The following is a 27149-nucleotide window of genomic DNA, read 5'->3' as shown; positions in this document are numbered from 1 at the left end:
GCTGCAAGGAAAAGAAAAATCTGATTACCGGAGAATTTCTGCATCCAAGGAAGCCATGTCTTCATGGAAGACATAAGGGGGGTTACTGACAATGAAGTCGACGGGGCCCCAGCGCAGCAGCTGCTTGGCAGAACCTAGAAAACAGAAGAATCACAACCAGCTCTCAACCACAGCAGTCGTCTCTGTAAGCTCAGGGTCAGAATCCTATCCAGGAAAGTGTCTCTCCCAACACATGTCCATGTGTGTTTGGCTCCACTTTTCTCTGTTAAAACTGTATCCCATTTCTTTTTGGGACAGCGTCACCTGCTCACCCTCCCTTGAATGCAAGAGCGATGCAAAGCCAAGCACAGGCTAAGTATCATTTTTTTCACTTAGCAGAACATATTACAAAGCACAGGGCTAGAAAGAGCCCACAAAGACCTAAGTGCTCGCTCTCAGGATGTATGTCCTTCCTCTTTATCAGAGCTGCAGAAGGAACTCTAATGAGCAAAAGAGCCAGGCTCTAACGGGAAAAGCTTTGCCAGCTCAATTCTGACTGACCTTTTTCTCTACTTCCACACCCTCCTGACCCCTGTATCCCAAAGGGGTCCCTTGGCTGCCTCTCATGCCTGCCTCCCTCCATCAAAGTAAAAAGGGAGAAAGACAAAGGGGATTATAACAATGAAAGGAGTTACCGTATGAAACTTCATGTTGGAGGATGTGGATCCGGTCCTGGAGTTGCAGCCTGTAAAATTCCAGGTGCAAGAACAGAAAGAAGAAAAATGAGGAGGCACGTTTGTGTAGATGCATAAGCAGCACATTCTATAAACAGATCATTAAATATCACACCTCTTATCTGATATGTGCATGTTCTACCCCACCGACTGCAGCTGGGTTCCTCAACCCTTGCCATATACACAGCACTATTCCCTCGCCCTGCTGCATATCAACTACATCTCCAAGGCCGCCCCCAGGTAAGCTCACTCACCATCCCTGAAACAAACAAATAAGACAACTGTACAACAAAATCACCTGCTTCAAAGAGAAGAAACACTCTGCAAAGTCAGAAAGACAAAGTTGATCAAGATCTGATGGTGGAGAAAACTCCAAGCCTCCCACAGGAGATGCCATTCCGTGACCAGCAACAGCACATTGAGACAGTCTGCGCTGTCCCCTAACTCCTGTCCTCGGTGTAGTCAACATCTAGAGGTAACAAACCTGCTCAGCTCTTCCCAGCATGCTCTCTCCTCCCACTAGAGACCCACCACAGCGGCAGAGTTCCTCCTAGCTCCTCAGGGCTACCCAACAGAGTTCACAGAGCACACTGTGACAGAGGCTTTCCAGCCAACTCCTGGTGCCTTTGCCAAGGGCCAATGGCACTGCCCTGGCAGCACACAGGCATTCAGAAAGGGAGGGATTCCTGCATCCATCTGCAATGTGCCCAGATGGGCCATTTGGCACTGGGATTGATTCAGCAAGAGCAAAACTCACCTAAGCATCTAGAGAACACAGCTGGGAGAAGGGAGCTCTGAAAAGAAAGCCAGAAGCAAGCTGGCTTCACTCAAGCAGTAACACAGCTTATCCTGCTGGCTTCTCTCCCAAGAGCTACAGGGCACCGTGCAATGAAAATACCCATGGAGAAATATGAGGTTCTCTGGCACTGCATTTACGCTCCCTTGGCCACTCCTGAGCCAACAGGCAATGTTAATAACAAGACTAATTTTTCCAGATGCCAGAGCAATAATCCACCAAGGAGACAAAGATCTGGCCTGCTTTTATTATAGCCATGAAAAACTGCAACAGAACTTGGTTTGACACTGACATCCAGAAGAAATGTCTGCTCCCCACCCCCTGTGTTTGTTGTGCAAACAGCAGCACCCTTCTCCCCAAGCCCAAGGCTGCAGGGAGGATGCTGAGGGACAACACCCTCGCACATCAGAGTGAAGGTGCTACCCGAGAGTGCAAGCTTAGATCTACAGTGGCAATGACAGAAAGAAGCACAGCAGCAATAACACAGAGAGCTAGAGAGAGAAAGGTTGGGGCTACACTTGTCCTTAATCTCTTCAGTGACACGTAAGTCCTCACTACCTGCTGCCTCAAGCTCCCCAGGTTCACAGAAAGTGACAAGAGCAGTTACCAGGAAACACTTCGAAAACCCTTGAAGGACAGAAAGCATTTAAGTACTATTGTTTTATTTAGGCTGCTGTCTTTCCAAAGCACGTTCACAAGTCAAAGGAAAAAAATACACTGAACAATATATGCATTTCTTTTCTGAATTCTTAGACCCTTTAGGAGCTGAACCCAGGGAAACAGGGGAACCTTCCCTGGTTTGCAGTGACAATAAACATGAACCACATGTCCAAATACTGAGGGCTTTTTCAAACAACAATTTACAAAAAAATAGCTAATATGTGGGCTTGTACCTATGTGCGTTCTCCCTGGTGAGGTCCACAGCAGCCTTCTCTTTATCCACGGCGATCACCCGGCTCTGGGACAGAAACAACAATGACACACGAGTATTGCAAAACCAAGGTTCCTGAGTAGCCATGCTCAGCCAAAAGGGACATACAAGATAAGAACTGACAATGCACTGTTCACTCTTGGCTCCTGAAAGGAATAGTTCACGAAGAATGCATCTCAGGGCACTGATGGGATCACAAGTCACTTTTAGCAAGGCCACTAATGTGACAGAAGGCACTCTGCAACACTGCCAGCAGCCTTCCAAAATAGGCCGGCTTCTGACTGAACCAACTCAGCTGACAACAACGGAGTCACACAGACTCGCATCACCCAGTACTCTCATAGCTCCTAGCAGCACGAGGCTCATGTGCTCAGCTTCTCCTCTCTAACACAGGCAGAATATCCCCCTCTTGGACAGAGGTTCTGTTATTTTCTGTGTTATGCAGGCACCCTTCCCCTCGTTACTCCACCACAGCCCTCACACTGCATTCACTACATGTACTGACCGTGCGCACTTGTCTGCATGTCAAGTATGTGAGAGTCCTTCAGCATAACACAGAGACAGGACAACACATAACACTGCTTGACTTTCCATTCCACCTTGAGAAAACCGCAGGCAAAGGCCTGACTCAGTTTTGTTTTGCTTAATGTCTTTTAAACACAGATGTTGGTTAGCATTTACACAGAGAAAGCATGCTCAGAGAAACTACTTTGCACTTGGACATGTCAGTGTAATCAGCCACAATTCCTGATTTCACAGCCTGAGACTGGCACCTACACACGAAGCTGGCCCTTAAGGTGAAGGACACAGCTGAACCCCAAAGTGAGAAGTTGTTTTCTCAGTACCCTAGTGCCAGATTCTGCCTCAAACAGTAAAGAGGCCACACAGAGTGTAAGCTCCACTTTACTGTCAGTGTGGCTACCAGAGACTCTAATCGGTCATAGCTCCTTACTTCTCTAGGCCCAGCAGTTCGTGTTAGTCAGCCGGGACAGGACAGTTACAGGGACAGACAGACACAGCTCTTTAACTTAACAGGCAAGGAAAGGAACATGAAGTATGCTCAGGAAATCAGAGTAATTACACTCTGAAGTCATAAAGCTCAAGTATTAACCTTATCAGGTCACTGTGAGGCACACAGGCATCAACCTCTAATTCTTACACACCACATCTTACACTTCTACAAGAGAAGGGGCTGGCCACAACAATTCTCGTTCACGAGAAAGAACTAGAAGGTCTGCAATTCTGAGAAAAGGAGAATACTTTTCCCTTAAACACACGAGGTGAGATCCTGGATTTATTTCTCTTTCTGTTTACCACCAGTATCTCAGCAAGTATGTTACATGCCATAACAATCAGTGGCAAGAAGGGCTTTGGTCACCCAGATCTCAGACCCCTTCCTGCTCTTTTCACTCTATTCAACAGTTATGGGTTGTTATTAGGAAACAAAAGACTTCAAAACCAGTGGTTTGGCAGTTGTGGCAGTGTGACATACACTTGTCACATTGATCCCAAGTACTGAGACTCCTGTGGTAACCCCTTTCCTGTATTCATTTAGTTTTCAGTCTCCTAGAGACAAGGTCTTTTGATTCACAACAAGGTGATTTTGAGAGATGACTGCCCCACTAATTTGACCAACACAGTGTGTGCCGATGCCTCTGTCCCCCCTGTCCACAGCCCAGGTATTGGCTTAAACCAACACCCACCCCTGCTTCAAGCCAAGGTGATTAATAGTGAGCTGTGGCAGCTGAAGAATGAGCACCACATTCGCTTCTTTCATTCTGACTATCTCTGCTACTCCTGCAGACAGCTGGGGAGAGTGATTCCTCTAAATAGCCCCCTTCTACATACCATGAACTCCCAAGGCCTGACTGTGAGGGACTTTAGCTGCTCGAGTCCCACCAAAGCAAATCAGTTGGTTTGTGAAGTCTCCATGAAGACTACAAGAGCGAGACAAACCTGTAACACAGGCTTCTATAGTGCCACGAGCACTCAGAAGAGCTTACCTGTGGCAGTTTGCTCAACAGACTCAGAGCGATTGCCCCAGAGCCACAGCCAACCTCCAGGATCACAGGATGAGGGGCATGAACTGGGAAGCAGAGGCCCGAATTCTTCTCATGCTTCTGAGATTCTTCCTCCACAACTAAAGAGACAAGATCCTAACAAAGCAAAAACAAACAAAAACCCAAACTTCTAAGGGAGCTGTTTTGACACATACTTTTGTGCTGTGAGGACTGGAGTTTAAATTTCTTGATTCTGGATCCCAATGAAATGTAATTTTGTTCCTAGTTTTTAAAATACAGATGGCAGCAATGGAAGCAACATGCCAGAAGTCACTTCAGCTCAATCTTTCCCATGGGGTACTTTGATTTGTAACCAAATCCTCAGGATACCATTTCCCACAGACCCTCTGAAATCTTCTAGCACTGTTGGGAAAAACAATAACCAAACAGCTGTAGCACATTATCTGCTGCAACACCATTTTATTTACTCCCTAATCCCAGCTTTTGGAATTCGTAAGCATCAAAATCTAAGATTTCCACACTTTTTCCAGTAGGGTAAGTCATCTGGAGGCAGAGGCACTGCTCCTAACAGCACCTAAACCAATAATCCAACCTGCAGATGGAAAGCAAAGGCAATGAATTACTGAATGACCCAAATGAACAACTCCCTGTGTGGATCTCAGATTGTGGACTCAACTGCATGTCCCCCATTTTACAGGATTTTGCACAAATAAACACTCAAGATGATGTCAAGAGCACCAACCACGTCAAACCTGCACATTCCTGAAGGTGATGAGCTAGGCACAAAGCAAAGTAGCTGGAAAGGTTTTACATAGCACTGGGCTACAAGTGATGCAGGAATCAAGTGATGGGTTTTCAGGGACCTACATTCTGTTGCTTAGCACAAAATGGAGCGGAGAGAAAGTGGCAGCATCTAGACCCTCCATGTCTTTGCCAAAAGTGAATTTAAACATCTGCAGGGAAAAACATAGGACATTCTTACTGGGGGAAGGATATCTGGTCCTGACTAGCAATGGAAGAGCTTTCAAAGACTACAAGACCTATTCCCTGCAGTTCCATACACAGGGGACACAAATATTTGTTTCTCGTCCTACTTGATCTCCAGCACCCAGAGGTTCTCAAGCTTTTGACTCTTGGCTGAGCCACTCGCAGCCTGCTGTCACCTTGCGATTCCAGGAAGTCTTGCTTCACTGCCAAATTCACCCGAAGTTTACGCTGTCATTTATTTTTTTTTCCCCCATCTTCTCTGTTCAGCAAAATAAATGCAAACTTTCGCGAACACCTCCAGCTTCCCATGCGCCTCTGCTTCACCCTTCCACCCACAGCTCTGGTTCCCCAGCACACACGCGTGTTCTGGCAGGTTCTTGGTATTACCTCCCCCTCTCTGTGGCCAGGTCTCTAGTTCACTGTATTTCTTGGAACTGCAGCTGCACAAACCAAGCGCGAGGCCAGCGTCTGCCAGCACCCAAACCACAAGCTCCGCAGCTGCACGGCTCCAAGCAGCAGGGTCAGGCAGCTTTCAGCACCAAGAGAGCTGGGAGGAAACAGCAGAGATTCTCACTGCTCAACGGTGGCTATAGGGCTGTGTGGAAGTTCAGAGGCGATGCAATCATGGGCTACAGTCCAACAGCAGCGAAGGCTCTGTGATTAAAAGGACAAGGCTAAGACCACCAAGAGGAGACAAATGGGAAAGGCAAGGGTGAAGGTCACAAACACACAATGTGTTCCCTAGAAACACCCCTTTTTTTTCATGCCCTGCATGCTTTGGGGAAAGCAGGGAATACAAAGTTCCAGAGGCACAAGCCTGAGCAGCAAGAGGCTCTAACTTCCCAAGCTAGCAAACAGGATGAGGAAAGCAGAAGATACCTGAAAACCTGAGTCACCTTCTCTCTGCTTTTGCACATTCCTGGGAATGTTTTACTTATTTGTGTGCTTTCCAGAAACTTCTGTTCTCAGAATCCAGGCCTTTCCATTGAGCCCAATCTGATATTAACCAAATCACTCCCCCTCTCCTGTTTGTCCTCTTGGCTGCCAATCAGCACATGACAAAACACCAGGAAGCCAAGTTGGAAACCTAACTCCATGGCAATGGCCACAGAAGATCACTGCCACGTGCCCTCTTTCCATACCAGGCCAGCCCAGGGTTAGGAGAGCAGGCAGGCTATGGCACTTGTCTCCAGGGCTCTCCTGCCAGGGACTGCGGTAGAAAAGAGGAAATGGAGTTGCACAAAGCAACAATACTTTTGCAACTATTCCACTACTGCAGTATGCAGATTATTTAATCCTGAGACTTGTACTTGGTGATCCCCTGTTAACACACGGAAGGATCGCTTTAGCCTGCTGACAGCCCTCTGACAACATGTGCTCATTGTCAGCCAACATCCAGAAGAGCCCCAAAATCTTTCTCCAAATTCTTCTGGCAGGGGAAGCCCCTCAGCCACAAGGCACAGGCTGCATTATTTGTCCCTGCACGTATGATCCTGTTAAACACTTGTGCCTAGGTCTGAGGGCAATCCTATTTGCTCTGCAGCAGCAACAGGCTCCCTTCCTAATTCCCATTCCCCAGCCCCTGCGGCACAGCCTGCTTTCACAAAAGCTTGTTTTCCCCCAAGCTACTGATAAAATCTTACCTATGATATGGGCAAAATCTGATCTAGGTGAGGCCACAACAGCAATGCTCCAACTTCAGCACATTTGTTTACAGCTACGTTTTGACAGAAAGCAGTTAACTTGTCATCCATTAAATAACACCCTACTGCGTTTATGTTCAAGAAACTTCACATGGGTCTTTATATATTCCAAAAAAGGACCCCAAGATAGGGCACCATCATCCTTTTCATTTCCCATACTGGGAAGCCAGTGATGCAGAAAGGAGAAGCAGCCTGTCTGCCTCCCTTTAAGAGACAATCGTTCAGAGGCAAAACCATGAGAAAACCAGCCAATCTTGGGACTCCAGACCCATGGCGGTACTCCACCAGGCAGCGTGACCTTGTGGCCTTGCCAAAAAGAAACTCTGTGGCAATGAAATTAGGGAAAGGAAAGGCCATTCTGCATCAGAACCTTCCTTTTAGCCCTGATTGAAATAGAAAATGCATACATTACTCTGACGTAAAGCGCTGGAGAAAGGCCTCACCTTGCAGTCTGTGTATTTGCATATACAAGCCGGGAAGCAGAAATCCTCCCTTCCTTTTGTGCCTGACCATCTTCAAAGGTTAATGATTATGTTTAGCTAGAAGTAAGGTTAAACTTCATGAAAGGTTTCTCTGAGCAAACCTTTGCCTAAAAAGCTTTTGCAAAACACCCCAGCACAATAAGCGTCGTTACACGAGCAAACAGCAGTGGGTCCTGTGTGTTAAGCATGTTATTCTGAGAAAGAAACAGTCCAGCTTGGGAAACAAAAGCTTAAAAATCACCAGTGGGATAAGGATCAATTAGACAGTGACAGGACTGAAAATTACAAATGCTGTAGAGAGCATGAGCAGTTTGTGTGTTACGCAGTAAGAAGTAAAGAATTACTTGTTAAATCCGGAAGCAAAGAAAATACTTTTTCCCCACTTACAATACAGAATTAGAAGGACTCACTGTCAGATGAGGTCATGGACACCAGACACAGTCAAGATCAAAAAAAGGATTAAATAAATGAATGGAGGACACATCCATTAGTGATTATGAAGCAGAATGGCCCCAAATCCCACTCTGGCTAAGAGCAGCCCCTAACTGCTGGCTGTCAAAAGGGAGGATCCTTCCATATCAATCTTTTCCCTTTTAATTTTGACCCCCATCTGCTATGAGCCCTGATCAGATAGAGAGTATTGAACTAGGCAGACCAATAACACCTGACCCACTAAGTCTTCCTTCTGGTTTTTATATGACCTCTCACAGGAGTTTGCAGCCAGGATCTTTTCTGCATGACTATTAAAAAGTGCTCAGCGTGGCACAGACGTGGAATCTCTTTCCCTAAGATGTCTCCTAGGCTAAAACCACATCCTCACTCTACGGTGTCCCTGCCTTACAGGGCAACACACTGTTCTCATGACACAGCCAAGACAGAAAACACATACGCAGGGGCTGAGCTTGTGCTGAGGTCCCAACAGGTCAAGGAGGTGTCACCAGGGGACCCCTGGGTGGTCTGAGAGGATGGCGGGACTGGTGACAATCCTCCCAAGCAGAGCTGGAGCTCTCCTCCCAGCAGCTTTCCTCCAGCAGAAACAAAAAGTCAGACTCCAAGAACCTGACTCTACTCACACAGTAGTTGCAAGGGATAAAATATGACCATTTCTGTTTACACTGGACATATAAGCCTTCATTTGCTTTCAAACACAGCACCTGAAAGCAGAGGAGCAGAAAACACCCGAATTCCTAAAACAATTAGTAAGAAACAGACCCATCATGAGCAGGCGAGCCTAAGCCTGGAGTGCCCTCTAGGGGTAACAGACAAGTAAGCCGCATACCCCACACTACTTTTGGAGATGTGCTGGACCAACCAACCTCTCGTTAATGATGAGATGGGGAGGCTTCATTTAGCCCATATCTGCCTGTACAAAAAAAAAACAAACTAGGAATTATGTATCCAAGATTAGCTGAGTTCTCCTTCTCTTTGTCCTGCTCTCCCTCTGATCCACAAGGCTGCTGCAACGGTAACATAGTGGTTCCACAGGCCCTTGCAAGCCACCCAGTGCTTGCAGCTGGGAGTCCAAAGCTTTGCTCCCCGAGGGCCAGGTGACTGGAGGAAGGTGAAATTCAGGACTACTTAAGAAAACCCTCCTCCCACACAATATGTCCATATCTACCATCCCCAGACACCAAGGAGCTATGACTGGGTGCATCCCCTTTGTTATCCCACTCTCAGACCTGCTAGTTGCTGAATTATGGCTGCCTGTCCCACCCAACCCCGCTTCCCATGGAACAGAAGAACGAAGCCACATGTGCTGAAAAAAATATTCCCGGAGGGAGCAAATGGGAGAGGGCTCAGCTACCAGAGAGGAAAACAGACTACAAAAGAGCAAATTTCACACAGGGCAAAACTGAAGCAGAAAACTGAGCTTTTCTCTCTTTGCATGTGTGTCTCTGTCCCCAGGACTGAAACAATGCTGGTGGTTTATGTCACACTGTGCTTTGCTTTCATACCCTTACCAGTGAGTCTGGGAACAAGAGCTGGAACCCTTCCGTGGCAACCAGAGAATAAAAAGTGCATGATAAAGCCAGCTCTTCTTCTCGACAAGTAGGAGCATTTGTAGAGAATACATAAATAAAACTAGGAAGCAGATTGTGTATCTGTACCTAGAAGTCAATTTAGGGAGTTACATTTAAACTGCCAAGGATGAGATACACCACATGGTTTGCGTGTACACTCACAGATAAGCAACTTGAGCCTGGGATATCAATGCTGATAATAAACTGCTTCCTAAAGAACAAGGATTATTTACAGATATTATTTGGTGAAAAGTTTCAGCACTATTGGTTTTAAGAATGCTGCAGAGAAATCCTAAACAGAAAGAAAGCAACAGATGCAACTAAATTCAATATTTTTGAGAGGATATAGTTCCACTGCAGTTTTGAAGTCCAGTGGGGTCTGGAAAAACCACTCCCATGAAACAAAACATAGGCAAACACACACACAGAGGTTGGAGTCAGAAATGACTAGCCTTTACTTCTGGGCAGAAAGAAAGCATCTAGACACCAGCTCACTTTGTGCAACAGGTTACGCACCGTGCATGTTCCTGGAAGCAGCAGGTGCCTGAAGCAATGTCCTGCCAGGTGCTGCTGAATAGCTGAATCTTGTCACTACACTCTTCCTGTCCAAGTCATCCCCCAGCATCGTGTCACAAGAAAACTCTCAGTTGCCAACAGAGCTCCATTCCTGAGCTATCATCACAGATTTCTGATGCCAAACCCCATGCCTTTGCAGTAAGTATCGTGACACATCAAACACTGCTTTCCCACAGAGACAGGGTTTGTGTTCAGTTGTTTATGCTACATTTTTGAGCCAGGGTATGTTAAGTGGTTTCAAACACAGCTCTGCATCTCGGTTTGGGCCAGTGGAGAAGCTTTTCCCAAAATCACACATGCGGGCGCAATTAGCAGCGTTCTCGGGCATTAGCCACCCTGGCTGCCACTCCACACAACAGGCCTTTGTTTGAAGCCTGGCACTGCTTGGGGAGATAGAGCATAGCACCAGACGAAGCCTTGCCAGCAGATGTTTTGACTTGCAGAACATGTAATTTCTCCCTGGTTTTAATGCTCACGTTGCATCACGAATTAATGGGGAGTTAGAGGCTGGAAATAATCTCTTGAATCAACTGGAGCAGAAATACTGTTGACAATAAAAAAGCTAACCATTTGGGCTCCAACTGACACAACCACTCCTTAGAGCCCTATCTCCAAACTAAATCACCACAGTGATCCAATCCAGACACAAGAGAGCTCACACCTTCACTGGACACAAGTGTCATCACTAGGATTTGGAGCCCAGCAGGCTCTCAATGTGATGCTGCTAATGACCAACATCAAACCAAGACTCTGGTTCTGAATGTTCTTTATAAACTGAGACGAGAGGTTGTTTAAGTGGCAGTTGTGCCGATTCCCACTGAGTTGTCTGGATTTCAGTAGCACTCTCTTCTTCAAACGACAAAACATAAGCACAGTCTGTCTTTGCCTTTTAACTCTGAGTAATAAAAGGTGTCAGATGAAGGGTTCTGCAGAGTGCACCCTCTCTTTAGCAAGCTGCTGGTTTCTTCATACATTCCCAATAGTATCCCTTCCCCAGAAAAGGCAAAGGTGGTCTTCCCATTTCCAAAGCTCACTCAGTTCTCAGCATCTTCTGGCATTGTCAGCAGGGAATGTTCTGTCTGAATGAGCCTCTGTATTCCTTTTACAGCACAGGCCCCTACTTACAGACACCTTGCTTACAGAGAGCCCAGTGCATGGTTTTATCATGTATGCAATTCAGATTTGAGCCCATCCCAGCCTCGTTCCCCACATTCATACCTCTGTTTCAGGCCGAGGAATAAACACTGGAGGTCTCATCTTCAGAGTCAGGTCCTGGAAGTCCCACTCACCAAGCACATACTGCACTGGCATTCTGTGGCAGGAAAAAGCAAGTGGGAACACTTTAGGACCACGCTCCATAATACAGAAAAGCTCTCAATACTGTGCCCACCTCGCTACTAACCACATAACCCTTTTGAGGATGAGCACTTTTAGACACCCCTAAGACTCTCAGCTACATGTGCCATGTGTATATCCACTCTGAGGCAGCTGTGGAAGCTCCATTCTCACAGAAGAGTTTATTGTCGAGCATTGGGCCCAGGGAACTACAGCCCAGTCAGCCTCACTTCAATACTGCAGAAAACGGTAGAACAAATAGTCAGAGATTCTTTCCAGATCTACTAAGGAAGGTGACTGGGAGCAGTCAGCATGGGTTCACAAAATCATTCCTGATCCACCCGATAGCCACCTATGACACAAAGACTAGCTCAGTGCATGAGGAGACAGTAATCCATACTGTTTATCTTGACTTTCCTAGGGGTTTTGAGAATGTCTCCTCTGGGGAGGAATAATGCCATGCACCAGTACAGGCTGGGGGCCAACAGCTGGAAGGAGGCCTTGCAGAAAGGGCCCTGGGGATCCGGCAGATGACCTAAGAGCAGCAGGACAATTTAACGGAGGCTTAAGAACAATGTATCCAGCTCAGAGTCAGTATTGCCAGTTTCCTGCTCCTCTACAGCATCCCTTAAACGCCCTATGCTCCCACACAGATGATTTGCTACCTGACAACAGCAAATTCCCATCACCTGAGTCAGCATGAGAAGCTGATGCAGCACCGTCACTTGACACCTCAGCTCCTAACGGCCTTCTGCCTTCTCTCTGCTACCATTCTGGCTGCACCACGACTGAAGGAAAACCCTCCAAATGAACTACTATAAGAGGATGCTCCTACCTTTCCAGTCGCTTGCTGCTCAGCTGCTGGATCTGCTCCTGCTGCACTGTTGTAAGAGGAGTGTGGAAGCTTTCGGAGTTCAAGCTCTGAAACTGAAGAGGAGATCACTTTAAAACCTGCACACTTGTGCCACTTGAGTGTCCTCTGCGCCTCCTGAGGGCATCCTCCAGAGAGACACAGCTCAGTGACAAAAATATATGTCTGGACTGTTGGAAACCACAAATGATTAGGAGAACCCATTTGCATGTTGAAACACAAACCTGTTCTTCTGCTACTGAAAAGTAGCTCAGAAGAAAGAAAGGGCTCAGAAGAGCAGGTAAAACTAAGAACCATTCCACCAAGCAAGGTAGGGTACAGCGTGGGTGCACGTGTCATGGGTTACATTTCAGTCACAGCATAAGAAGGCATTTGACAGACCTCAGGTGTGCTACTGGCATTAATAAACTATGCCTCACCCTCTCTGCCATCTAAGGCAGGGAAAAGGTGTTCTACTGTGAGATAAAAAGAAAGGTAAGAGATTCAACCAAAGCAACAAAGTGAAAAAAACATACAGACCTTACTGTTTTCCTATTACTTAACTGTTTTGGCTCCCAGGACAAATGACACAATATATTCACTGGATTCTCGTGCTTCAGGGACCCCATTTGTCTCAAACATCGTCTGCCAGTAGTTGGCCACATCGGTGGCAGTCACAGGCCTTGGTCTTGCACTGCAGCTCTGCCTCAGAGGTGACTGCTTGGGACTGAGGACAGGACCTTTAGTTTGATTCAATCTCCCCATCACACATTTAGATGAGAGACCTAATAGCCTCCTGAGCAGTGGGCGGGTGAGGCTTCTCATTGTTGCGAAGTCAGTTCCTGGCTTCCACATGTGTTCCTTGATGCCATCAGCTGATCTGGTCCATGCTGAGACTCGCAGTACACTTGGTGCTACCACAAGCCACTGTGGACGAGCACCAGCTTGACCATAGTCTGTGGATTCTCCCTCAGGGCAACATGAAAGCAGAACACGCTTGCAGCTCTTCAAGCCTAGAAAAGGAGGCAAGAATACAGCCTGAATCTCTCAGGCTAGGAAACCACAGGTTCCCCTCTGACAGAATGTAAACTGCTTGCCCTAATCCCAGCCCATAGGTACAATCCCAATTACTCACACCCCAAGAGGAGCAAAGGATTATCCCAAGAAGAGCCTCGGGTGACAGCTAAGGAGCTCTGCCGCTGCAATGCACTTCTTTGCAGAGCTGCCCATCTCCACAGGCCAGAGCTGCTACGAGCCCAGCCTGTGCCCATGGCAGGGCAGAAGGGACCGTGTCTACACACAGGTACAACATTTCTGACTGTCCTTGTTCCCAGCAAGCCACAAACACGCCCTGTGCAGGAAGACCTTCAGTCTCTCCTAGATTCTTTCTTTTATCCCTCTCTTTGTTCATAAACCACAAGTCCCAGGTTAGCAGGCGTGCTCGCAGAAGACCTTGAAGCCATGGGTCAAGGGTTTTCCACACCGTCACCATCCCCAGAGGGCAGAGAGGGAGCTGCAGAACAAGGCCTCAGCTGCTAAGACTATAAGAAGGCAAAAATCTCACAAGGAACATCTAGGGGGAAGAGAAATACTTGAAACAGGCAATGGCCAGAAAAGGCAAAACCTGCCAGCAGGAAGTCTGCCTCTGGCAGAACCAGTCAGAGAGAGAAGAAAAACAAATGAGATTACTGCAGGAGACAAAGGAGATGAAACTTTACCAAACAGCTGCTGTGCACCACACTTGGAACTGTGTGAGACAAACAGAACAACAACCTACTTTCCTGCTGTGATCCATCAGAAATGAGGGCCACCCTCCAGTTCTGACTCACAGTCCCTGGAGGCACTGTGGGTTTCCCTGAGCGCCCACTCCCATTCCTCTCCTGAGTGTTGCTTATCATCGCTGTCTCGGAAAGGCCACAGCCTCCCCTCCTGCAATTCCTCCAGAAAACCAGCACACAAACAACTAAATAGCTCTGCTGAGCAGCCAGCAGGACCCAGACCAACAGCTACAGCCCTCACCAGAGCAGCTCCCCACACCTAGGCCCTGTTTTGGAGCTACTGACACAAGAGGAACACTAAAGGAATAAATCACTACCCATTAGTGCTGTTAGGGAGACAGATAAGACTTCAATTAGCCATGACTGGCACAAAGCTGCCACTACTGCCATTATTTATAAAGGCCAGCTACTGACGCCAGGTCCCTGCCAAAGAACAGTCAGAGAATCACAGACTGGTTTGGGTCGGAAAGGACCTCAAAGCCCATCCAGTCCCACCCCTGCCATGGGCAGGGACACCTCCCCCTGGATCAGGGGCTCCAAGCCCCATCCAGCCTGGCCTTGAACCCCTCCAGGGATGGGGCAGCCACCCCTGCTCTGGGCAGCCTGGGCCAGGGCCTCCTCACCCTCACAGCAAAACATTTCTGCCTAAGGTCTCATCTCAATCTCCCCCTCTTTCAGCTTCAAACCCTTCCTTCTCATCCTTATCCCTGAATGCTACTTCTTGGTGCAAATATTTGCTTGCAGACAGCTTGGGAACAGACTTTTTCCCCTGCAGCTGTGTGGTTTGGCCCATTCAGCCCCCAGTCCCCCACTCACTGCAGCCCAACACGTGCGCTGGTGGCCGTCCAAAGGCTCCTGGGCCCTGCCCCACGCTCCCCGTCTCGCTCTCAGGGATGTGAGCGGCTTGGGAACTGACGTGAGGGCTCGGGAAGAGATCTGAGAAGGGATACGAGGGATCTGAGGGGCTCGGGAAGGGATATGGGAGCTTGAGAAGGGGCGTAACGGGCTCGGGAAGGGGTGTGGGAACCGGTGTGAGGTCTGAGGGGCTGGGGAATGGGTGTAGGATCTTGGGAAGGGGTTTGGAAACCGGTGTGAGGGGATCTGAGGGGCTTGGGAAGGGGCTTCGGAACTGGTGTGAGGGCTCTAAGGGGTTTGGGAAAGGTCTAAGGGGCTCGGGAGCTTGGGAAGGGTCTGAGGGGTTCCCGAAGGGGTGTGGGAGCTTGGGAAGGGTCTGGGGCTCAGGAAGGGGCTTGGGAACAGGTGCGAGGGGTCTGAGGGGCTTGAGAAGGGGCGTGGGAGCTTGAGAAGCGTCTGAGGCGTTCCTGAGGGCGTGTGAGAGCTCGGGAAGGGTCTGAGGGGTTCCCGAAGGGGCGCGGGAGCTCGGGAAGGGTCTGAGGGGTTCCCGAAGGGGCGCGGGAGCTCGGGAAGGGTCTGAGGGGTTCCCGAGGGGGCGCGGGAGCTCGGGAAGGGTCCGAGAGGCTCGCTCAGGGTCGCGTGGTGCCGGCGGGGCCGGGCTCACCCCTTGCCGCCCAATCGCGAGGCGCGCGGGGGGCGGGCAGGCGGCGCGCGCCGCCCGGGGCAGCGCAGCCTCCGCGGAGCGCGGTGAGTGCGGCCGCGCTCAGAGCCGGCCCCGGCCCCATCCCATCCCCACACCGCACGGTGCCCGGCTCCATCCCCGGCCCCATCCCTCATCGCACCCTTCTCCATCCCCTGCTCCATCGCTGTCCCCGTCCCCATCCCCGTCCCACACCGTGCCCGGCTCCATCCCCGTCCCACGCGATGCCCGTCCCCCTTCTCATGCTACCCTGTGCCCGGTTCCCTCCCCATCCCGCCCCGCACGGTGCCCGGTTCCCTCCCCGTCCCGCCCCGCAGGCCCCTGGCTCGGGTGGGACACGGGAGGCTCCGCCAGCGGGAGCCGGGACGGCGGGCACAGGCGGTCGGGGCTCCTCATGCTCCTCATCCCTGTTTTAGGGCTCCCCCTGTTTCAGGGCTCCCTGTTTCAGGGCTTCCCCCGTTTCAGGGCTCCCCCCGTTTCAGGGCTCCCAGTTTCAGGGTTCCCCCCGTTTCAGGGCTCCAGCACAACCCTCCAGCAGGGAAGAGGAGGCCTGGGAGCTACACCCCGTAGCCGGTGGCGCCCGGTGCCGCTGGCGTTGCTGGGTGGCCAGAGATGGTTCATTCGTGCAGGGGAAATAGCAGTTATTGTTTGCCTTCTTCACCCAGAGACCCCGCGACCCACCTTCGTCCCCGAGACACAACCTTCTATTCCCACCGTGCCCGAGAGGAACCGGCAGCACAGAGGGATTAGAACTGAGACTGAGAGAACCCAGTGGCCTCCAGCTGGTGCCTGGCACGATGTTCTGCAGCTCGAAGGTGCTGGCCAGCCCAGCACCTGTCAGACCAGTTGGGAAATGCTGGCTTAGGAGAGAAACAAACGTGTTCTCCTCATTCCCAAACCAGCAGAGCCCAGCACAGAGCAGTCCTGGCTGTAAGAGCAGCTCTGTTGGCGCAGGCAATGGATGAATGCCAGCTCACAGCAGCCGAGGATCTGGTTCCTCTAATGTTTGTGCATGGACTATGCTGGAACCTGCCAGCGATAGGTAGTAGCTATCCCTGTCCCCAGAGCAGCCATCAGAGACCTGGAGCGTGCCCAGCCTGCAGATCAAACCTCCAGCACCGGGATGACAACTGGGAAAGGTGGGAAAGATCATCCACCCCCAGGTCTGCTGTTGTGAGCAGAAGGCCCTGGGCACGCTGGTACTCAGGCTCCTCATTGGGCCCTCTGCAACCTGGACCAGAAGGGGCTTAGGAACAGAAATCCTCTCATCTGGACCTGGACGTCTGAGCCATGTCAGAAACCTTTCATGCAGGACCGCTTTCAGAGTGAGGTCTCTGGGCTTAGCGCAATCCTGCAGCCCAGACGGGACCTTGACAGCACGAACAAAAGCCCCCATCCCCATCTGACCATATTTTCAGCTGGATAGTTTGCATCCAGCCTGACTCTTTGCAGAGAAGCAGTGCACAGCAGCACAGCGTCTGGCCCATACAAAAGGGCTGTTACCCAAATGTTTGGTCTCAGCTTCAGCATCCAAGTTCCAGTGGTTTTCCAGAACTGACGCTGCATTGAGATGAAGGCCTGACCCATTTTGCTTCCAAAGTTTGGAAGCTGTTTGAGATCTAGAGCCATGCTTTGTAAAGCCCTTGGGCCTGCTTCCCTCCTTTCACTTAACTTTTTTTTTTCCACTTTATGTTTCCTTGGCAGTGGCTTTTTTTAAAACGTGATTTATCATCACGGAGAGTTTCCTTGAATAGCACAGATCAGTGATTCTCCCTGAGCAGCTGCTCGTTCTGCCCAGTACCTGCTCAACATTCCCTCACGTTGTCTGCTGGGCTGTAACTGCTGCTGCTGTTGGGGCACTTGGATTTCAGATTTGCCATCTCTGTGCCTGACTATCCACTCCCCGTGGAACTCCGCTGTGGTCAGCGATGGCCAGGGAAATCCCACTGCCACCCAGTTTGAACCAGGCACACAGGCATTGGTGGTCAGCAAAGGATACTCCCTTCCAGCTGCAATGAACTCGTGTCTTGGCGTGATGTTAGATGGGCCCAGACAAGCAGCACCATCTTCACGTTGCTTGAGAAACTCGCGGGAGTTTGAAAGCTCCCACAGTCTCCCAGGCACTTCAGAATCCCTCAGCGACTCCTGTTCCCCAAGGTTGTTTGCAGGGAGCTGTCAGACAGTTCCTGCATGGGTGATGAGGGTTTACCTGCTTGGGGAGATGCAGGACAAGTGCTGTTCAAGTTGAGCTGGCTGGTGGAGCTGCTGACTGACCACAGAGCAGCCTGGTGTGATTTCTCTGCTTCAGTCATTAGTGCCAGATGTTAATCACTCTGCTCAATGCACTTATGGACAGCAGGAAGGCATCCCAGTAACAAGAGTTGTGCCTAGAATAGAACAGAGAGCAGAACAATGGCTCATTTCTCTATGCAGGCACATCTTTTTCTATTCAGAACCCATTAACCCCTGCATCCCAGCTGCATTCCAGGCCAGATATGTCAGTCTGGGAGCTGCAGAGAAACTCCCTGAGGGCTGTGACAGTAGTTTTTGGGGTCGGCAATGCTCTGGTCTCAAGGTAGCTGCATTGTCACAGAAGCGATTGCTGAGCTCGCATTCTATACAGTCACTTTATAAACAAAGTTGTGCAAGTACTTCCCATAGGATCATCCCATGGTGTTTTGCAACTCCCGTTTGCACAACAGAAGCACGAAGCAATTAAAGCCATTCATGTTTTCAGCATGAATAGATCTATCTGATTTCACAACTCCATTCTAAAATTGGACTCCTTTTAAAATAATATTGATAATTAGCAGGCCGTGACTAAGCTTGAGTGGGTGCTTTCATGGGGGGACTTGAGAAATAGTGTCTTTAGCACCAGCTGGGAGACCTGTGCAACCCACTGCTTGAAGGGAGCTGCCGTTCAGAGGGCATGGAACGCAGGGCAGGGGGGCGGTGGATACTGCGGTGACTTACCAGTCACCAGTCCCCACCACAACAGGGAAGTCCTGCTTTGGATTCCATAGAGAACACCCTGGCTGCCTCAAGGCTGAGGGCCATTTATCAAACGTGTTTCCACTGATGAACTTCCCATGTGACTTTTTAAAACTTAGAAGCAGGAAAATGCTGACAGAGCTCACCTGGCTCAGCCCAGAGCAGACCAAAGACCAGGGTTCTCAGGTTGTCCCCACACAGATCTGCCTGCAATGAGGCAAAGCTGAAGCAGCAAGCAGAGGGCATTTCACTGACTTCAAGTTAAGGGACTCTCAGTACTCCTGAAAAATCTTTTGCTTGAGTAGCCATTGGTGAGCTGTTCTCAAAAACTGTCCTAGTGAACTGGGAAGCTTTGGAAAAGGTTGTGTCTGTCTCCAAGAGCTCTGCGCTGTTCATTTGCTCTTCTTTCCTAGGTAGAAACCAGCGTGGTTCCTGTGAAGAGAAACCATCAGTGATGATGCTAGAGGATAGGTCTCACACGAGGGTCCTTGACTTGAAGGGCAGCTCTCTACTTCTGTAGCTGATGGGTGAGGACAACAGCTTGGTAAAAGGAGCTCCCAGGCGCTGGCAGGATGAGTTACAGCTCACTCTCCATACATGAATTGTACCACAACACCACGGCCAAGCCAGACCCAGGGACAACCCTGGATGTGACTGCACCAGAAACACCTACTGCAAGCCCTGAGACTACCAGTTTCAACAGCACCAAAATCCCAGATGTGTCCAGCCCTGGGCCCGGCGTGAGCACGATGCTGCTGTCCTTTGGGATCATTACTGTGATTGGGTTGGCTGTAGCTATGGTAAGAGAGCCCTGCTAACTATTTCTCTGTGGCAAAGGGGCTCTAGAACTGATGTGAGTTGAATTATTTATATTCTACTAAAAGCTCACCCAGAGCTGCTGGGAACTGATAGTCCCCCAAGCCCCTTTCTTTTTAAGGCCTTTATCCAGTGTGCCAGTATTCCTGTAGCCTCCCTGAGGTCTGATCCAAGCGGTGTGCTCAGCAGGCTTAGAGGAAGTCAGGCATGGTATCAGTAGTTATTTTTAATACCCAAGGGAAGTTCAGTTAAAAGAACACAGAGCAGATTCTGATCAGACCTATTAACTGGAACAGCTGCATTGATTTAAACCTTGTCAACACTGGGCCCCCACAAGACAGTTCATCCAAATTAACTTTTAACTGTGCCCAAGATTTACCTCCTCAGCTCTTCCCCATCCTACTAGGGCTGTTGTAATGGAGGTTTTCTTTCTCCTTCAGGTTTTGTATATCAGGAAGAGGAAGAGGTAAGTAGCATCTGTTGTTGGCCAAAGGGTGCTTCAAAATCCAGACAGAGCTAGGAAGGAGACGGGGAGAGTGTTAAAGGGTGGCTGGCTGAGAACAAGCGCGTGGGCAATCAGGCAGGGGTAGGGACACTGCACTCCTGGTATTGGCCTAGCTTCTAACACCAGAGCTTCAAAGGGTCCTCCATAGCTTTGGGAAGGAAAACACGGTTGAGGAGAATGGGGAGCCTGCAGACTCTTCAAGCTTCATTGATGCGATGCACTAAAACAGAGGAGAAGGTTATGAATGTATAAAGAAGCTGGGAACTTGCATCACGAGAGGCGTGAATCTCACATTTCAGACTCTTTTTCCTATTTATTGTTATTTTATGTACTTCAACTCTAGAGTTAATGTACTGCTCTTATGCCACTGGAGGTAACAGCAGACTTTACTGGCAGACACTGTGACACGGCAGGACTAGCTCTCATGGGCAGAGGGACAAGGGGAGAAGTCACAAAATGCCGAGCCAGCATTCCACCCTTGCTTTTGTCCCACCACATAAAGCTTGATCTTGTAAGGGCTGCAGGAACTTAAATTCCCGATTCCTCTGTGCGCAATGCCTGCCAACATAGATTAGCGATGCAAATTAATCCCTGTAACTGCACTCTGGGTATCTTCCGTTCCTGCCAGCTGCATGTAGCAGGTTCTTATCCTCATCCCTGCAGCACAGGACATGAGCCTTATCCAGCAGGAGCAACAAGAGCAGAATCCCTGTGCAGCAGGAGAAAGCAGCCTGCAGGGAACCTCGCCAGGGGGTGGGGGAGGCAGCCTGAACATCTGTCCTTCTGTCTACTGAGTTTTTCAACCAACCCTTCCCTCCTGTGGGCAGGTTGGAGAAACTCCGGCACCAGCTCATGCCCATGTACAACTTCGATCCCACAGAGGAACAGGATGAACTAGAGCAGGAGCTGCTGGAACATGGGCGAGATGCAGCATCGTCCCAGGCATCACAGAGCAAGGTAGGCAGCAGGGGCCACCCAGTCTGTTACCACCATCGCTGGCACCTGCACTGGAATCAAGGAGGTGTTGTAGGCTGAGGAAACAATGTAAGACCTGAGGAGGACTTCCCCTGTCTCTGCCAGCCTTGAAGATAGAGAGCTTGAGTATTTTGGAATGCTTAGGATGGACTGAAGAGTCAGGCAACTAGGATGAAGATCCTGGGGATGCAAAGTGCTGCCTCTACTCAGCTAGGAGAGAGAAAAGGGTGACTTTACCAAGGAAGGGTGAGTTTGCCACAGTTCACCACAGTTCGCAGGGCACCACAAAGCTGAGGTGCACCACAAGGGAGCAGTAGGATGAATGGCATTGTTCTGGGAGAGGAGGCTTCAATGCTCACAAAGCACTTAGGCTCCTTTGCCCTGAAAAGCAAATGATTTCCATGCGGTTTTAAAGTTTCCCTGCTTTGCCTAAGGATGCAAGCGTGGGAAAAGGCCTTGCTGAGGGAGAGATTGTAATCATAACATTTAACTGTGCTGCAAGCCCTGAAGAACCCAGGCAGAAAGCCTGCAGGGTGTTGTGACACTGTGCATCTAGTCTTGTCAGCACCTCCAAGCCAATCCTGCAGGACACAGAAAGAGAAAAAGGAGGAGAGTTCTCTATCTGAGTTTGAGGAGAGGGGGGGAAAAGGCTTGGTTTTGACCACTTCTGGGTGTTTAAAGGCATGTGGTGTGCTGAGAAATGATAGGGTTCTCAGAGACCTCTGACAGTTGGTTTTGGTTAATGGGCTAGGTGGGTCCTTGAGGCTGTCTCCTTCCCCAGTGGATTGAGAGGTAGAAACAGGGAAGAAGGGCTTCCCACCAATGTTTGCAGCCAGCTTCACAGTGTTTTCTGTTTCCTTTGTCACCACCATCACGCAAAAAGCCTTTCTGAAAGACAGAGACTGCAGGGATGGCTGGAACAGGTATGTCTCTTAGTCAGTGATACAGCCTCCCCGTAGTGTAGACATCTCTCCCTTCTTGAAATCCTCTCCAGCTACTCTGTGTTGCCCATGTCTTCCCTTGCTTTTCCAGTTCCATGAGCAGGAGCTCTCCCAAACAATTCTCAGTTTCCACACAGTTTACACCTTTAGGTAATCTGTAGCAAGAAAAGGAGACAATAAGTATAACTGTAATTATAAAATATTTACCTTGAGCCATGCTTCCCAACCTGCTAAAGAGCACACAAGAGATGTGTGTGTTGGAATATGAGAGACTGTCAACACATTCCATACGCTGGTTTGGGAAAGCAAGAAATTCTGTTGTATAAAAACAAAGACCTTTTCCTCTAAGTAGCACACACTGGGAAAACATCAGATCCCTCTATTAGTGCACATCGAGGACTTCCCTTCAGGTAGGAGTAGAGGGAATGACAAGGACAGAGTTAAACTTAGCGCATAAAAGCAGATCCTTGCTATCTATAGGCACTGGCCAGCAGGAGACCTCAAATCCCTTCAGAGCCTGCTAACGCACTCATACCTGTGCCTTAAAAGCACACGAGTTTAAAGGCTTAACATAATGAGAGAGGGGGAGTTTAAACAGCAGCCAAAGTTCAGTGTGTGGCACGTTTCCAGGCCTTCTTCATCTTTCAAGTCTTTTCATGCTGCCTTGTATATATAAATAGTGAGACCCAGTAATCCAGTGACGTGGGGATTTTAAACTGGAATGGATGACTGGCTCTCTGGCCTGGTGTGTTTTTCTGTCACAGCCTCGTTAATGCCATGTCAGCCGCCCTCCCCTTAGTCCGGGGGGAATCCGGTTACAGGACGGTGCAGTCTGTGCCCAGGCACACACACCTGAGCAGAGGCAGGACTTGCTGGGTCTCATCTTTCACTGCTTCAACACAGATTCTGCTGACAAGTCAAGGAGCCCTCCAGAGACCCAGCCGCCTTGTGTTCACAGACGTTGCCAATGCCATCAACGCATGAACAGCACCTGCCGCTGCTCTGGGATCGGGCTGAGCCTGGCGAGGACGAAGCCAATAAATCAGTGACTTCCCGCAAGCACGGCCGATCCACTGAGCCCCACTGGTCACCTGCTGGTTTGCATCACGGATTGGCACAAGCACTGGGAGCTGTGGTTACCTTGGGAAGCAAATCCTTTGTGATGGCAGTAATGATTTTTTGGTGCATCTGTTACCACTAAAAGGTTCTGAGCTCCAGGTTGTCGTTGGGTGCTGACTGATATCCTCTGCCAAGCTGCGTGCTTAGGGGCTTGTCCCCCCTGTGGCACGCGGGCTGCTGCTGTTTGAGCCCAGGGTGATGAAACATGGGGAGTTCACTAGCTTGAGAAAGTGAAAGGGTGAACATTTGGCCAATTACACCTTAACTGAAGAGGTGGCTGAATATCCCCATTCAGGGCTGCAATTGACAGAGAAGAATCCACACGGACCGAGACAGGGAGTGTCAGTATCTGGCTAAGACTCCCTGCTAGGGAGCTAGGAATAATTTTGCTTGGGCCACAGAGATTGTCTCTGTGGAGTAGAACTACAGTTCCAATACCATGTATCCTCCTCTTGCTTTGGTTCAGGGAAGCTCCTGCAGCACAGAGCGTTATCCAGAAAAAAAAAATTAAGCCTTGAACACTTTTCTTTTAAATAAGGAAAAAGATGTATTGGCTGAACATTACAACAGCCCCACGCCTGCCCCCAGCTGGCTCACCCTTACCTCCCAGGACCTGCAGTCAGAGCCTTCTCTTCTTTCTGCTGAAGGGAAGGGGGTGCTCTGTTAGCCTCTGCTCCCGTTACCTGCTAACACAGAAGGGACAGGTAAGCCAGGAGTTCCCCTGTGACCCTGACCGCTCTGCCCATGTGTCCTTAGGGGGGAAGCGTGCGAGGGCTCTCTGGCCACCCTGCCATGCTGCAGAGCCTGGGGGGGCACAGCAGCCAGGGACCAGCGTGCACTGATCGCCTCCTTTGTTTCTGCAGTACATGCATTTGTCAGTCAGATCCTATTCCACCCCCAGCACAAGTTAAAAGGGAATTGGGGCAAGCCAGAATTCGAATGCAGACCTAGAGGCAGGCTGTACACAGAGATGTTTCACTGAGCAGCAGTTCAGGTAGCACATGCTTTGTTGCAAGTTTGGGCTTGCCATTTAGTTTTTGTTCTCCCAAACCTTTTCTTTTTCCTTCCCCACTGTGATTTTTTTCTCATGCTCATTTAATGCAGGCTCCTTCCTGGGCCTGTGCCACTGACCCCTGCAGCACACAGCTCCCTGCCTTCTTCGCTGGCACAGCTTCCCTCATGGCAGTTTTACAGGCCTAAGTTGCTTTAATTTTCAGTATCCCTCTATCTTTTTAAATCTATGTAGTTCTGGGAACATCCTAGGGCTAGGAGTGTCATTGTTTGTGGAAAACAGCCCATCTCCATGCAGGAGGCACTCCCAGGCGGCTGGTTGGTGCGGGTGTTTGCATTCCAGAGATACTGTTAGAAGAAAGGCATGTGGGTACGAAGACTCAAATCCTTAGAATCTGGACGGTACCCGTGGGTTTTCCCAGAGGTTACAGCTGCATGGCCAGCTGAGAAGGAAATCCATCGCACCTCACACACACACACACACACTTACCATCTCCTGTAGGTGCTCCTGGGGCACACCCCACCACCACCGGGACAGCAGGTTTCTCCCTGCAGCAGCTGGCACGTTGCTGTCACACTCCCAACACTGCAGCACAGCCGGGATGCAAGTGGCAGTAGGGGCGCGTGGCAGTCCTAAATCATGATATTTCCCCCAGAACTCTTTAGATTGGAACTTCATTTGTAGTTTTAAACTGCATAAAAGGCAAGTGGGAGCTGAGCTTTGTGCCAAAACCAGCAGCCTCCTTTGTGCTCTTTCCCCAGCTCCACGCGATGCCCAGGCAGCTGCTGAGCAGCACATCTGCCAGCTCAGGTGCAAACCCATGCACCGTGTCCCACATTAACGCCAAGATCTCTTGTGTAACGCACCCCCCTGCAGAGGGATTCTCTTTAACCTTCTCCCCGAGATGGTAGGCTTTGTCCTGTGATGACTGCCCTTAGATTAACGAAATACAGATAATGAGAGCATTACAGGTATTTGCTGGGCTTGTACTGGAGTGTTCTTTTAGTTCAGCAGTGCCTCCTCTCACTGTTCTTGGACATGTATGTACAAATTAGCAGAAGCATTATGATGTAATTTAATTCAAGTGTTTCTGTGTTTTAAGCATTGAAATATAATTAAACTATTTACATGAAATCTAACATGATTGTCTCCTTTCTCATCCAGCATTTTCATTTTCCACAGAAAACCACTGGAGCGTCTCCTCAGTACCTGTTGGTAATTTTTAGGCAGTGAATTCCCCTGCTCTTTCAAAGACCAAACTAAGTGGGGAAAAAACCTGGAAGGACAAGCTCTGCAGGGCAAAGGTTTAGTGTTCCAGGGCACAAAAACTCAGAGCTTTGCAGGGAGGCTTGGTGCTTGGTGGAGAAGCTGGGAAGGCAGGAGCTTCCAGCCTAGCAGATGCTGGGCATGCAGAGTGCAGACAGACAAATTCAAATGTGTCCGTTTTCTGAATTATTCTTTAACCAGCTGAATTCCTGGACAAGCCAGGGGTTCATCAGCTCACCTGCAGCTCTGCCCAGGCTGGGGCAACCACGGTGACCAAAACTGGCAGCTCCATGGTGCATCTGTCAGCATATTTCAGATTTGCTCTCTGCCTCAGGTTCTGACTCACAGACACAGAACTTGGGACTAGTTAGGAAAGGTGTCAGATACCCGAAGAGGCTGTGCACAGGAACAGGATTAAGGTACAGGTACACACAGCACACAGAGTAATGTGGGACACAAACACTCAGCTGTGGAGACTTCTGGATGTGCACCTGACACACAGCAGGGCTGCGTTCTCATCAAGCCAGTTATGAGGTACTGTGAGATACACAAAAGCATGGAATTAGATACCCACAGTTAGACTTAAGGGCCCATCTGTTTTCCTCCATGTGTAATTCCTCATGCTTATCCCTTGTTTTCATATAGATCCATGGGCCCTCCAAATGACCCAATCTTGTTTTATAAATTCCAAACCTCCCATTTGGATAAAGAGCGAGAAGCTCACCTCTGGTGATGTCCACGTGTGCCCAGGTTGGTGCACATGGAGGATGCAAAGCAGAAGCCAGAGGTGCTACATTTTATGCCTTTATTCAGAAGGAACTCCAAGGCTAATTCGCAAATTGCCAACACTACGCCTTCACCAAAACCAGAACCATTTGCAAGAATCTTCCAAACTCTGCTAGATAACAAACCTCGTTCATCTCCTGTGTTTAGATCTGACTGTAATTATATCTTATTTTTAACTGAGCCAGACAAAACCTGTCCTAGCTTAGAAACACTGAAAATGCATTTGCTTAGAGGTAGGATTTGGCTATGCAGAAAATGTAACCATATAGAAAATAGGAAGCACTTATCATTCCAGAAAAGAAAACCCAAGTAATCCAGCATGAGATGCTAGCTCTCTGCAGACAGCTGGAATCCTGCCCACCTTTAATAGGCGCTGACTTTTATTCCAAGTCTCTGCATTAAAAGGAAAGTTGAAACTATGGACTGGGATTTGAGCTACACTCAGAGTAACTCCTAATAGTGTGGGATTCTGCTTGTTCTCCCCGAGCACTTGTATTTTGAGACACATTTTCTACCTTGGCTTCCCAATAAAGCATTAAGAGGTTGAAGTGACTTGATTTATATTTAAAAGAGAAGCAACATTTTGTGTCCCTGTCCCAGAGGAATACTGCTGGCCTAAAGCAACTGGATTTACTGTCTAGCTGAGGTGGTTCTCATCCTTACTCCACGTTGCCAGCTCAGAAATGTCTGACTGATGTCATAAGAAAAGCTGGAGTCTCCTACCGATGCAATCCCAAATCCATTTGGGAGAAGCTGTAGTTCCAGTCTCAAATTGTAACAGCTATTACTCTCAGCTAATACAGGTTCATGAAACAGGCAGTACAGCCTTGCAAGTGGACTCCTAAATCTGCCAGTCCAGCCAAAAATGAGGTAAAAGAAGTTGGCAGATACCTTAGTGTGCCACTGGGGTGGCCCTTGAATACAGACAAGAACTGCAGCTGAGTGTTTGTGCCCACTGAAGAGCAGCAGCTCCCAAGCTGGAATTCAGAG

The 27149-nt window shown here is 49.3% G+C and overlaps 2 protein-coding genes across 4 annotated transcripts in view; one reads left to right on the top strand and one right to left on the bottom strand.

The window, feature by feature from the left end:
* The window catches only part of HEMK1 (HemK methyltransferase family member 1), a 28320-nt gene extending 5452 nt beyond the window's left edge, over positions 1-22868 (bottom strand). Inside the window, exons 1-9 of one of the 3 annotated variants that reach the window (XM_069865869.1) lie at positions 21856-22868; positions 17958-18135; positions 12980-13428; positions 12401-12492; positions 11449-11542; positions 4444-4596; positions 2403-2467; positions 675-724; positions 29-134 (exon numbers count right to left, since the gene is read on the bottom strand). In XM_069865869.1, coding sequence (XP_069721970.1) covers positions 29-134; positions 675-724; positions 2403-2467; positions 4444-4596; positions 11449-11542; positions 12401-12492; positions 12980-13428; positions 17958-18060 — 1112 coding nt within the window. In that variant the 5' untranslated portion in view covers positions 18061-18135; positions 21856-22868. Of the gene's footprint in view, positions 1-28; positions 135-674; positions 725-2402; positions 2468-4443; positions 4597-11448; positions 11543-12400; positions 12493-12979; positions 13429-15009; positions 15685-17957; positions 18136-18885; positions 19008-21855 lie in introns of those variants that run through there. The other 2 variants (XM_069865868.1, XM_069865870.1) reach the window with 2 other exon arrangements.
* C11H3orf18 (chromosome 11 C3orf18 homolog) lies at positions 19023-23062 on the top strand. The gene is made up of 4 exons (XM_069865887.1): positions 19023-19539; positions 19996-20021; positions 20888-21017; positions 22880-23062. The coding sequence occupies exons 1-4, from the start codon at positions 19312-19314 to the stop codon at positions 22958-22960; spliced, it is 465 nt and encodes a 154-aa protein (XP_069721988.1). The 5' UTR covers positions 19023-19311; the 3' UTR covers positions 22961-23062.
* The last annotated feature ends 4087 nt before the right edge of the window (positions 23063-27149 follow it).

This window comes from Phaenicophaeus curvirostris, chromosome 11, assembly GCF_032191515.1.
Source record: "Phaenicophaeus curvirostris isolate KB17595 chromosome 11, BPBGC_Pcur_1.0, whole genome shotgun sequence".
Taxonomy (NCBI): domain Eukaryota; kingdom Metazoa; phylum Chordata; class Aves; order Cuculiformes; family Cuculidae; genus Phaenicophaeus; species Phaenicophaeus curvirostris.
The sequence above is the reverse complement of the archived record's forward strand: the minus strand, read 5'-3'. Positions and strand labels throughout refer to the sequence as shown.